At 42.5% G+C, this 13,424-nt stretch overlaps 1 protein-coding gene across 1 annotated transcript; it reads right to left on the bottom strand.

Moving 5' to 3' along the window:
• Positions 1–3,031: 3,031 nt before the first annotated feature.
• LOC129092718 (amine sulfotransferase-like) lies at positions 3,032–5,882 on the bottom strand. Its single transcript, XM_054600737.1, has 6 exons — positions 5,729–5,882; positions 4,322–4,530; positions 4,128–4,254; positions 3,698–3,792; positions 3,267–3,441; positions 3,032–3,150 (listed from the first exon to the last, which is right to left on the bottom strand). Exons 1-6 carry the CDS (start codon positions 5,880–5,882, stop codon positions 3,032–3,034), a joined length of 879 nt encoding a protein of 292 aa, XP_054456712.1.
• Positions 5,883–13,424: the final 7,542 nt, after the last annotated feature.

The following is a 13,424-nucleotide window of genomic DNA, read 5'->3' as shown; positions in this document are numbered from 1 at the left end:
GAGGGAGATCACAGTAAAGTCTGTGCTGACTTTGAGCTGAAACATGGCCTATACCTCCACATCTCTGCACATCACTCCTTAACCCAACACTATCTTAAAAGCAATAGCAGAGGACCACAGGCCATTATGTATCTTAAAGAGAGGGGCATGCTGAGCGGCCAGGTTATGCTCCTCTATTCTTCTTATTCTTCCCTCACCAGAGCGGTGGCTGTCAGTAGGAGATGGCAGGACAATGGAGGTGATCTCTCTGATCTCAGTGCTTCCATTGTGGCCCGTCATATTATTAATGTTCATCTCTGAGAAAAGCCACGGCCTCTGCCTCGCTGCTTCTGCCTCGCTCTGTCATTTTCTCTCTGCTGGACTTTCTCTCTTCTCTCTGTCGGACTTTTATCTCCATGCAACTTGGCCATCTCCATGCGGTATTCTGTCTATCAAACACACATGCACGCACACAAATCACCAAACAAAATTTAAGTCTCTATAAGGGTCAGTTCCTGGAAAAATATCCCTTTTTCCAAGCTACAATTATCAGCTCTACAGACATATCAGATGGACACTGATATCAACAATAACTTGTAGAACTGTGATGCTGCAGAGAAGTACAGTTTTCTTTAAATTCCTTCCCAATGTACCTTTGCTTACGAACCTTCATTCAGACATGCCCACTCATTCCCACAACGTCTTTGTACTCCTACAATTGTGCAAAAATGGGGACACAGTGAAGGTATGTTGCCCACTCTCCTTTCAAAACACACAAACGAGAGAAGCCACGGTAGCTGTCGTTCATTTATCAGCCGTGCCGTGGGCTGCCCAGTGCCTTGCTGTGCCGTGCTTGGGGTCAGGCTTCCCTCGCTGTGGACTGGGAGTAATTATTAACCTACTGGGATTGTCCCGCAGTCCTCTGGTCATCTGGGACTGCTGAGTGTCAATCTGCAAAGGTCATGACAAGGCAACACGGTGGTGAAGAAGGAGCTATAGAGTGAAAATAGAAACATTGAGAGAGAGACTGACTGATGAATTAAAATCCAACTGGAAAATCTGACCACTTTCACAACAAGAGGCGTGGATCATGGATTACACACTTCTTTTCTCTGTGCAGACATTTAAAGGATAATCTGGTTATATTTTTCTTATTGTCAAGGATATAAACAGATTAGAATTAGACTAGAATTTGTGCTGTATAACAAAGAAAATTAACAAATTGTGCAACTTATTTATTTTGCTGTTGAGTTATTAGTAAAGTAACGTTATTACTTTTTTACTAGTAAATACGTAGTGCTGCCCCCTCTTAGTCGATAAGTCGACTTATTAGTTTGCTTTTGTGTGATTTTTTGAGGAGAACACACACTGTGGTTTGTTTTGAGTCAATTGCACACACACCACACATCTGTTGTAAATACTCACTAAAATTCCAAATGTGTATCAATCCCCGGCTGAGAGTTTACCCCAAATAATGCCCCATTTACTCCTGTTTGAGTAACGTTTGTTAAAATCTACAGAACCCATTTTTTTATTACTTATCCTTTTTCACAAATGAATTATTTACTACCTTTTTTTGAATATTGCTTTTTTCCTATCTTCATTTAAGAGCATGTTGAACTGGGCTTCAGAAAATGATGACGGGCATTTTATTTCCTATTACCTGACATTTTAAAGACAAAACAAATGAGAAAATACAATCTGCAGATTAATCGATTATGAAAATATTTTTTAGCGGTTCCAAACACTTAAATGTTCCAAATGTGATTAATTAATCTCAAAACTTTGGTCCTTGGCAACATTTATATATTCAAGTTTACTTTACCAGATATTTTAAAATGTTTGTAGGTTTGTGTAAACTTAAATCTCTTTCTACAATAGCTACTACTAGTCCCTAATCACTCTGCTTTACCCCCTGTGTGTGATATAACCTGGGAAAAAGTGGGGGTTTTTTTAAATCATGGGAACTAGAGCAGGGTGTGGACGTCCTCTACATAAAACCCACCACCTCAAACTGAAGGTAATTTATGCTGCTGCTGTGACATTGTGGCCTACGGAGCCATTGTGAGGCAGCGCACAACACATCTTCTAAAGATGTTTGCGTTTCGTGGGGAATAAATTGTGCCGTCCGTCCAGCGGTCCGGCTCTATATCATATTCGGCTAGCTTGTCGGTGCCAGTGGGGGGGTGAATGGGCCGCCAGAGGCCCAGCCACTAGCGGGTGGTCTGACACAGAAAGGTTAAATATGGTTCAGCCACGGACGCTCTCAAAGAGCCTTGCTGTTAAAAAAATAAGTTATGTGGGTTGTATGTCTTCATGCAGTCAGGAAATTGACAATACTGGTGCAGTGAGGCACAAGGCTGTCCCAGGGCTGAACTTCATGCTTGACCGTCCAATTGAAAAAAAGAGTCACAACATCACTTGTTTCTGGTGGATTTATTGACGGCTCATCAAAGCCCCGGCTAGACGAGAGGTGTGAAGTCAACACAATGACCAAGCCAATATAATACTTATATTCATCTTCAAGTTCTTTGAACTCAAAACTATAGTGATAACTTGACCTTTCTGTGACAATAAAATAAGAAAAGATGTTGCTCTAAAAGAAACTCAATGGTTAAAACATTAACATAGTTCAAGCATTACATGGCTTAGATAGAAGGAGAAACACAGGATTATGGCCCTGCACACACACTACTATAGTGATCTATTGTACTGCTTGTATGGATAATTCATCATTATTTTGCACTTACCCTTTGTGTTAAAGGGTAAGTGCACACAAATTTCAGAAAAGCAATTTTGCATGATTTCACAGGGGCGTTTTCTTTTAGCTTAATCCTTTCAACTAATCACACTGATCAGCACGGAGAGAATTGAACTGAAAAATATGTAAAATTAAGTATTTCTGGCAAGTTTCCACCAGTCCCTGCATATAAAGGTTCAAGTATGTAGAAAGAATAACTTAGGGAGTGATTCACATTCACTTTCACTTCCAGACACATATCGAGAGAGACTCTCTCCAATTGGGGACAGATCTGTTTTTCGGAGCTGGGAGCTATTCTTTAATCTCCCAGATGCAGTTCAGCGGCATGTTGCTCATCTTCTCCCTGAACACGCTGTCAAAATGTTCATTCTGGGCCACTGTGAAGACATTTTTCCAGTCACCTGCTATACCTGTTCAGACACGGAAAAACAAATCTGAGATGTACCTGTCTGTATATGGTATAATAGTAAGTCATTTCCTACCAATACAAGGCATTTTCTAATCTGTAAAAGTAGTGTAAACAAACCTTTACGCATGGTTTCCGTCTTGTAGCGGTTGGTTTCAACCAAGTCCTTGTAGTTTGCTTTGGGGTTGGTCTTCATGTTTTTGAAGGTGGACGTGTCCACAACATGATCGATGGCTTCATCTGTCAAATGTCTTCCCAGGAAAGCACACAGCTTCACAACTTCCCCTCTGAGGTCCTGTCAATCACAGATGTGTAAACAATATGTGTATATTATTTAACATTGTGTCCAGAACAGAAAGGCCCTGAAATCCAGAATATGCAGGAATCATCTAAGTGTTTGAACGTCACTGGTTCTCAGTAGAGTTTCCTCATGGCTGTTACATCCATGCCCATTAGTTAATCATTGCTACAGTACTCAACTAATTTATATATATGTTTATCATGGTCAAATGTTCTATTAGAAACTAGAATAGAAAAAGAAGATTGCCAACCTTCAACATGTCCTCATATTGCACAAAATGGATGTTCAGTTGATCTCGTACTTTGTGATAATCTTGGATGTGATCAAACCATGATCCCATGTAAACTGTTGGAGAAATGATTTGTGTCAGCGGTGAAAATAAAAACAAAGGGTGAGTGTTACTGCTGGTATTGCATCAGGGTTGAAGTTTGTTTACTAACATTTAACTAAATATACCAACCTTACAAAACTAAAGTGAGATACATAAGCAGATGTTTTATTTGAAAAGTGAAATACCTCATTTCAAATATAATATATATAACTCTTTGTTGTATCCTGCAATAAAATCGGACGATCCTACACAAATAGATGCAAAACCAGAGTTGTGAAACGGTGATTCTGTTTTCTGTTCTGTATTCTTACTATGATATATTTAACTAACTCCGTTATACTGAACTTGCCATTGCCATCCAGGAACTGCTGAAAGAAATCCTCAAAGCTCTTAGGTGTTTCCAGTAACATCCAACTGTTGGAAAAGTGATAGAGGGACACCAGGATGTCCTTGGGATTCCTCCAAACATACACAACCTAAAGCAAAAAAAACGAGTTTATTTGTGAATTCGGCAACAACTGAATATTGCATATAGTGAATTACCTTGATTTGTTTGTCTTTCACTCCCTGAGGTAACATGTCGGGGGGGAGATGCGAGCCATAGATTTGAGGATCTGCTCTTTCTCTGGTAGGGTTGTCCACAGATCTCTCCTCCAGCCAAGGAACTCTGGTCCTGTTGGTAGCATCTTCTGCCCAGTCAGGGTGTGCAGCATCCATGATCTGGACCAGGATCTGCTGCATCCAGACTGTGCCTGCAGGGTCAAATAAAGTATAGGATGTTTCAAATACAACAGAGGAGTAAGTTGTGTTTATGTCATTCAGTCTACCATCATTGATAGAAATGTGATGGAAACAATGAATAACACAAACACCTGTCAGTTGCAAAATCCCAAAAAACAGTTTGAAATAAAAAGATAAAAAAATCTGAAACAACAGCATGAGAGTCTATGGAGCAGAGCTGTTGCTACGCTATGATTGACCAGTCTGTGTTTGAGGGCAGGGCTTAGCGATGTTGACTTGAGAAAACATGCTTGCCACGCTTGAAGGCTCAAGAAACCAGAGATCAACTAGAGGAAACCAACTCATAACTTTTATTCTTTAACAATTCTTCACAACATGTTTGGAAAGTCCCGACAGAAGATGTCATCCTGCAGATAAACACGTTTGTAAGTGTCATTCTGTTGCACTGCAATAAAATACTAGATGCTCTGTAACCTGTTTATAGTTTACACGTATAATGTAATAAAGACACAGTTTGGATGTGCGTGGTTTATCTAGCGTTAACTTTGTTCATCTTAAAAGCTTTTGCTGCATGTTGTAGTCAACTTAACTTTATCCAAAGGCATCATTTGCACCAAGGAAAGAGGTAACATATTTGTTTGAATGACTCACTGAAACCTGTCTTCTGAAGTTTCATCTGAGCTGCCATGATTTACATTTATTGGATTCTTTCCTTCATGCGCTCTCACAGCAATGAGCTTTACAAGCAGCAGAAAAATGCTCATTGCAAGTTTTTAGCCCTGAGCATTGCCTCTGAAGATTGGTACAAGTTGACCTAGCCTGACGGAAAAAAACAGCAGACTTTACTCAGGGCTGAAAAAAGTACTACTGTACCACTGCATAGCATTGAATATATATTGTGAATTACTGTTACTAGCTCATAAAAGGACAATAGAATTGAGTAAAAAAATTGAAACTGGGAGAGTGGAATACCTACATAGAATTTTAACATATTATTTAAAGTTTATTTGCTATATTTAAATAATTTGTTAGATATAAATGTATATATTTTATTTTACTATTGACCACTTTTCAAAGCATGCATGCTTTACAGCGTTTTCATTCACCTTATCCACTAATGTATATATAAATATATGCTTGTAATCAGTTGTGTGACACAGAAGCTGTAAAAGTTTCAATCTTAGCTCAAATTTATAGCAAACCACTGACCTGACTTGGGGTACGTGACAAGGAAGATATCAGTAGGACGGATCTCAAAATGCCTCAGAGCATCGAGGTCGGTGGGTCGCATTTTTTCCTTGACCAGAAAGTTCCTCCTTTTGTGCTTGAACAGGTAAGGGCTCACCAAGTCCAGAGAATCCATGGGCGCTAAACTTAAACGTAAATGAGAGTGAATTCATCAAAATAAAAGTATTCTCGTATAAAATTGGGTATTCAGTTGGAAATATTTTACTACTTACGCCTCTACAGCAGGTGAACACGTCAAGAGAAGCAATTGAAGGGATCCACTGCTGCCTTTCTTCCACTGCTGAATGAAGTCGTGAGCTTGACATGAAACTATTTATTGGGACATTGTGGGTTGATCAAAGTGTCACTTATGTATGTTACTGTATGTGACGCAAGATGAACACGTTCTGGTTTACCAGGTACTTGACATGTGGTGGGAAACCGGTTCAAACTGTCAAATGTCTTCCCAGGATAGCACACAGCTTCACAACTTCCCCTCTGAGGTCCTGTCAATCACAGATGTGTAAACAATATGTGTATATTATTTAACATTGTGTCCAGAACAGAAAGGCCCTGAAATCCAGAATATGCAGGAATCATCTAAGTGTTTGAACGTCACTGGTTCTCAGTAGAGTTTCCTCATGGCTGTTACATCCATGCCCATTAGTTAATATTTTACTACTTATGCCTCTACAGCAGGTGAACACGTCAAGAGAAGCAATTGAAGGGATCCACTGCTGCCTTTCTTCCACTGCTGAATGAAGTCGTGAGCTTGACATGAAACTATTTATTGAAGGGGACATTGTGGGTTGAACAATGTTTTACAATGTAACTCAGATTTCCAGTTTTTCCTGCTACCTGCCCAATAAAGCTGCTGGCTGTAGACTGTCAGATAATTGCACATGCAATTATTGTAGGTGTGTGCATGTGCAAGCTGATGATAGGCAAGTTTTTTCTGTTTGCCTCTGAAATGGCAAAGTAAAAGACAATGTGTTTCCACAGTGGACTGGGTTAGGAGTGGGAAGAGGGTGTGTGTGTGTCGGGATTGGGGGGGTCCACAGGATGGGAAGGAGCTTCAAAGACCGGGGAAGAGGTCCCTGGCCCCCCACTGCAGCCTTGTTCACATGAGAATCAATCTGGTGCCAGTGTTTGATGTGAACCGCAGATAAAAGAAAAGAAACAAAGAAGGACAGCGGCCAGAAATGGAAAGATGGGGCACAAACGGACAAGGATATTAATGGATAAGACCGATAAAAAAAAATATATATATATATATATATATAGAGGTATTTAGAGTTGCGAGAGAGCGCTACGTTTAGGATACGCTATCGGAACCAGAGCAGACAGGCAAGACTTAAAGATGACACATAATTCTATGGAAACACGCGAGTGAGGAGAGAGGCTGAAAGGCAGACAAACAAAAATCAAACCATCTGATTGACAGAAACATGCACGTAGGAGGACAAAGTGATAGACGGACACAGAGTGTTTCAGTCAGACACGATCATCCATCAGTCAGTCACACATCGAGGGCTCAAAGCCATGCACGGTGGACACAAGTGCGGCGTCTCCTCGAACATTCTCCCTGTGACGCCAGGAGCTTGCATTAGCATCACAATGCAAACTGCATTATCATCATCGCCATCGCCATTGTCATGAAAAATGAAAATGATATTGAGTTTCCAGCAAAAGCACTCAGACGGACAGCTCAAGATGAAGGAGTCACCCCTCTGGAATGTGAAGGTGATCTCTTTCACCTCTCAAAGAGTTGCAAACTCACGGGAAAACACACTATTTTCATATTAACACTTAATCCTAACATACTGCGTCAAAGTAAATCCGAAACATCCTTTTTAATTCACACGATCAGAGCCGAGACCCCCCCCCATTTGCTGGACCATCAGTCGGTCGTCATGCTCCTCATGGAACAGTGCAGGAATGTTGTTTCATTTGTACTAAGTTGAACAGAAAAGTCAGAGCTCTGTTATCGCAGGCCGCAAGGGGACAATGAGAGGCGGATCAAGCAGCTTTCGGGTCTTTTCTTGTTTTTATTTCAGTCGAAACAGGCTCCGACATTGTTGTTCTTTCTGCTAATTAAGCTGTTAGAGAGATGGGCTGGTCTGACAGGGCCCTGCTTGGCGGGGAGGCAAAGAGTCAATGGGCCGAAGCCGAACAGGAGACATTTATGGGCTGCCTTAAGCCATTTCTTCCCCCCACCGAGGATCTTTTCAGGCCGGCCCGCCTCTGTCTCGGTGACCTGTACAATGAGAAGAATGCCGCTCCGAGAAACCCAGAGCCGGCCACAAAGAGCAGCCCCGCCAAATGAGGATTTCACGGCACTGGGCCGAATCCGGACGCTGCCAAGATTCCACGGATAGTTCTCGCTTCTTCTGATCATCAGACGATCTGAGTAAATGTGTGTGTGTGTGTGTGTGTGTGTGTATGTGCGTGTGTTTGTTTATCTTACGAAGAAGGAGAAATGCTTTAAATGTATAGGTTTTAAGGTCAACAAATGGACAGTGTGGCTGATGCACAAGCTCACTCAAATCCCAGTTCGTAAACGTATTCCACAACAATGAAACCGAGACAAACTTCCAATTAAATAACTTAGAAGCGCAAGAAGTTTCTTGCCCATCAAAGTATTTCTCCTCAAGATTATAAAAGTATAAATTTCCAATTAAAATCGTAAAAAGAAATCAGATCCGGGCTTTAATCAATGTTTTCCAGAACGGGCTCTCTAAGTTTGTCCGGCAGCAGTTGTTTGAGCCACCTGTTCCTGCTACAGAAGCTGTCACACAACCTTGCAGATTAAACAGGTGAGATTAAGGCAAAGCTCTGGGCAGCTTGCAGAACATCCCCTAACAAGGGCTACAAACACCCCTTCTGTGAATGTGTACGTGTGTGTGTGTGTGTGTGTGTGTGTGTGTGTGTGTGTGTGTGTGTGTGTGTGTGTGTGTGTGTGTGTGTGTGTGTGTGTGTGTCTGTGCACGCTCTGGTCCATTTGATGGTCATCCAAGCGTCTCCGTGTGTTTACTTGGACTGCAGATCCTTCCTCTCTTGCAGAGTCACACAGCTCTGTCGCTGGCCTGGAGATGAATTTGTGATCTGCTAAACTGTCTCAGAAAACTATTTTTTTTAAATTGTGGTTTTTCTAGTGACTTAAAACAAACCATTTCTGTGTCAACACCACCTGCTTATGTCTTATCAGTGTGCCAGTTTCTACTCCTTTAGCAACTGCCATGTGTTGTCATAATGTAACTCCGTTTACCACAAAGTGTTGAGCGGCACTTTCAGGCGAGCCAGCACCTCGCACAACAAAGCGGCCCAATTATAGAGCCATTTATGTATTTGTCAGGGGCTTCAAATGGGCACTGGTTTCTCGGGGTAGCCATATTGGCGAGGTCAGGCACAGCATCTGAATAAGCCAGCTTTATTACAGAACAAGCCATCCCTCTCTTAGATGAACACCCAAGAAGAAGAAAAAGACAAAAAAAGGGAAGATATAAAAAATGACAACTTTGTTCTTTACAACAGTTTGGCTGAGGCTGCCTGTCTGGCTGCTCTGCGGAGCGCAGCAGCATGTGTTTCAGGGATTGTTCTGGAAGCGGGAGTGCAGAAACAGCAGGGAGCAGAAGACAAACAGGCAATTCGTGACTCATTAAACACGGCGACGGTGGCCAGCACAGTGGAGGGGTGTGAGGACCCGCGATCCAACCGGGCGATAAACCCCCCCTGTACCAGCTGGAGCAGGCATCTGTCAGCCGCACGCCGCACCACGCCACGCCGCCGATTATCAGCAACAAGCCATATACGACTGGCCGGCCGCAGCCATTTTCAAACACCCTGCACTTACATAACAGCCCTGATTGGCTCACATGGGACCCGTAGGTCCGCCGACGGGGCCTCACGTCGGAAAGTTGTTGCAGGCCGAACCGTGTAGCGAGGCAACGCATGTCTCTCTCTCTCTCTCTCTCTCTCTTGCTATACCAGAGGTCAACACATGTCATTTTTTCTCATTTCGTTTTGAGCAGCAGGTTGGCAGTTTGGTTTGGAAGTCCATCTGCTAACAGTGGCCCAGAACACCGAGGCAAAGAAAGGACACCAAACCCAAAATAACTACCTGCTCCCACGACAAGAGTTGAAGTCCAGGTAATTATCAACTTCAAACTTATGGCACATTCAACTGAGAGCTACTCGGTCCTTTGCTTGTATCTGACCTTGAAAAACTACAAGAATTGCATATACATATTTTTATGTGAGGGCAAAACATCTTTAAAGCAGCTATAATTAATATATTTACCTCTACAGTGTTTTAGCATCTTTAAGCTGATTTTCATTTACCAGGCCGCAATTTTACTGTTTTTGTTCACTCTCAATGTTCTCATTGTGCTGTTCTTGGCAACAGCAGCTGTTTTTCGTGAAAAACTTATGATAAAACCAGTAGACAAACTCTGCCCAGAACCAAACTGCAGGTACATTTAGCTACTAACTTGCATGGTTCAACGTTTCATGTTTTGTTTTACTTGCCTGGTTGGGCAAGTTGGTCAGAAATCAACTTGCCATTTTTAGTCCCTCAAACCTACTCCGCCCATTTTTACTTGCCTTTATATAAGTTGTTTTATTCATTAGGGGTTATCAAATAACAATAAAGGTTCATTATCAAGCTTTCGTCTCGCCTTGTTCTCATATTTGCAGCAAACTGGACAATACATCGCACACGTTGGAGTTTCCAGGATAATAAAAATGCACTCCACATCATAAACTTTGTCTTTACCCATCGCTATATTTTCACCAGTGGAAAGTAGCGAGATGGCTCGAGTTTCAACTTAATATTCGCTTGTAGAGCATTTTTAAAAACAACAAAAGTCGAACAAAGTGTTGTCAAGTGGTAAAACAACAATGCTATACAAAGAAGGCTGCTCACTCGTTAGCTTCTTCCATCATCAGCTGCGGAATTTTTTTTTGTCTAATTCGTTTTTGCTAGATTTAACAGCCCAACGTGACATTTCACGGGCAAGCCTTTTTGCTGAGCCCTGGTTGGTGAACATAGCAGAGTATTTAGCTGCTAATGAGCCGGTTATTTCCCACAAGAGTTGGTGGAGACCAAAAGCGGAGCTAGAAGGAGAATGAATATTGTGGGTACATTTATCAGGTGGACACAACCACGCTAATGCTAACGCTAACGCTGTTCCCTTGTTTGGTGTAAAGAGACAACTGCTCACAATTTTGCCATAAACTTAAAAGATAATAATACGTCAGTTTTGTGTTCACAGCATATTTCCGCTGGCCCCCAAGTGGCCAAACAATCCGTTACAGCTGATTTGATAATTGCTAAATTCCTGCTTGCTGTATTAGAGACTCCAGTTTAATACATATTTATTCCTCCATCTGTCTCAATAAGAAGCAAAAAAAATGTCAGAGGAGAATATTCTCCCTTAAAAAAAATGAGGTGATAAAACAACAAAGATGGCATAACTCACTAATAACTTATTATCCACACTGTGGATGCAAGGTAATCAAAATCCTCCAATCGCCTGGAAAAGCTCAACATCAGCACAACTTTGCAACGAGGTAAAAGTTTGCTCTCCATAGAATTTAACGAGCAGCTAACTGCCTAATTAAACGCTGAGAGCAGATAAAGGCATGAAATATAGATAAGCTGGAAGCGCTGCCTATAGCTCCACGGCCCGTGCTGAGGAAGACAGTGATGTCTCCTAAAGCCACAATCAGCAGAGCGGCTTAAACCGAGCCTCGTCCTCCGCCCGGTTGTGAATGTTTAATAAGAACGAGAAGCTAAACATGTTGCCTCACGAGCCGTGAATCAGACTGAATCACCTGCCGATGAAGCAATGTAAAAACACGTCTAAGTTTCGGTGAAAAGCGAGTGTTAATGTGGTACTTCAGAAGCCCATAGTACTTTCTGGGACTGAGGGATTGGGGCTTTAACAGCGCTCGAGGTGTGACAGAAGGGGCCTCTCCCTCTCCTCACCAGTGGCAGCCAGGGTTGTAATTCTGACTTTAGCAGTCTTTACGACTCCCCCTCCTCATTTCTCTGGAATATGAAAACATCAGCATATGGCCGCCGACAGCATCGAGGCTAAGGAGTCAATTTCCCCCAAGTAACATTGGGAGAGGGGTGACATTCGTTTCGATACTGCCCCCCTGGCTACAAAAAGGAGGACGGAGGACAGACAGAAAGAGAGACAGAAAGAGAGACGGAGCTACAGAGAGCGAGAGGGGACAGATGGTGAGACGGACAAGGATGGAGAAATTCAAAGGGAGAGAAGGAGAAAGATGGTTTTGATTCTCATTTTCTTGCACCAGCAGGTCTTCATCGCCTCCCGGTCTCAGTGTGTTCAGTGTGCAGTTCACAGAGTTTCATGTGGCTACCAGGAACAAAAAATCTGTCCGTCAGCTGCCAAAAGGTTCCAGCTCCGCTCCGTTCCTCTGAGCGCTCTTAAAAACCCGCTGCTTCACACCCATGAATTACGCTATTTATGGCCCCGGTTAAAATGGGCAGTTTCTGGGCATGCTGCACGTGTGTGCCTCTGTTTCTGTGTGTGTGTGTGTGTGTGTGTGTGTGTGTGTGTGTGTGTGTGTGTGTGTGTGTGTGTGTGTGTGTGTGTGTGTGTGTGTGTGTTGCCGTGGGTGTGCCATGTGGCAGATGGGAAGCAATATGGCACACCTCTGCCCGGACAGATGTGACACAGCACATCACAGCGAGCCGGGAGAGGGATCGGAAAACCTCAGGAACATCTGGACCTGTGGCAACCTTCACCCCTCAGCCAACAAGCTAACTTTACCTAGCTGCTAAGGACCTGGGAGGAGGAAGTGAGGAGAGGAGACGAGAGGAGTAAACACTGACTCGTAACATCGCATCTTCATTTCCAGCGGCATTTTGACAGACAGATGAGGAATCCCACCTCCCTCAGTGAGGGCTGTCAATCATTTGCTCTGTGGAGTGGAGCGCTGAGGCCTGTCCCAACATGGGCCTGTCATGGCCTGCTGCACAGGAGCACATTCCCACCACTCAGGGGTTCAGTCCGGCTGGGACACACTGGGGCGTCTACGAGGGCCGGGGTAGTGAGAAATGGGGTAGAGTTACTCAGGAGAGACAGTTGTATTAGACGAGTGTAAGATAAGATAAGATAAAATAAGATAATCCTGTATTAGTCCCACAGCAGGGAAATTTGCACAGCAGAGTGGACAGTGCGAACAAACAAATAAGAGCCATAGTAGAAACGAGATCAAAACAAGTATAATAAATAAGTAATCACAAAGTAAAGAATAATAAATAAGTAAAAAATCCTAAGAAACAACAATAACTAAAATATTATATAATCGGACAGAATGATTGATGATATTGCACAGTGGATTTCACAGATCATTTTTTATTGCATGGTGGATATATGGATTTATAAGTCTACTTGAGTGTATGCCTGCTGATGCTTGTGTGTAGTGGTGTAACGGACCGTTGTCGATCAGAGATACTTTTGTGGTTCCCAAAGGGTTATTACACAGTTTAAACATCATAGTGTGAAAATAAGTTTTATTGACTATTGTTATCAGCCGATATCCAGTAAAAAATGTGAAATCAGCACATCAGCATTTATGCTTTCTATTTGAAGATCCCTGATAATGTTACACGGAACCACAGGAGAGCTAGTAAGCTTCATTA

This window comes from Anoplopoma fimbria, chromosome 6 (assembly GCF_027596085.1).
Source record: "Anoplopoma fimbria isolate UVic2021 breed Golden Eagle Sablefish chromosome 6, Afim_UVic_2022, whole genome shotgun sequence".
Taxonomy (NCBI): domain Eukaryota; kingdom Metazoa; phylum Chordata; class Actinopteri; order Perciformes; family Anoplopomatidae; genus Anoplopoma; species Anoplopoma fimbria.
The sequence above is the reverse complement of the archived record's forward strand: the minus strand, read 5'-3'. Positions and strand labels throughout refer to the sequence as shown.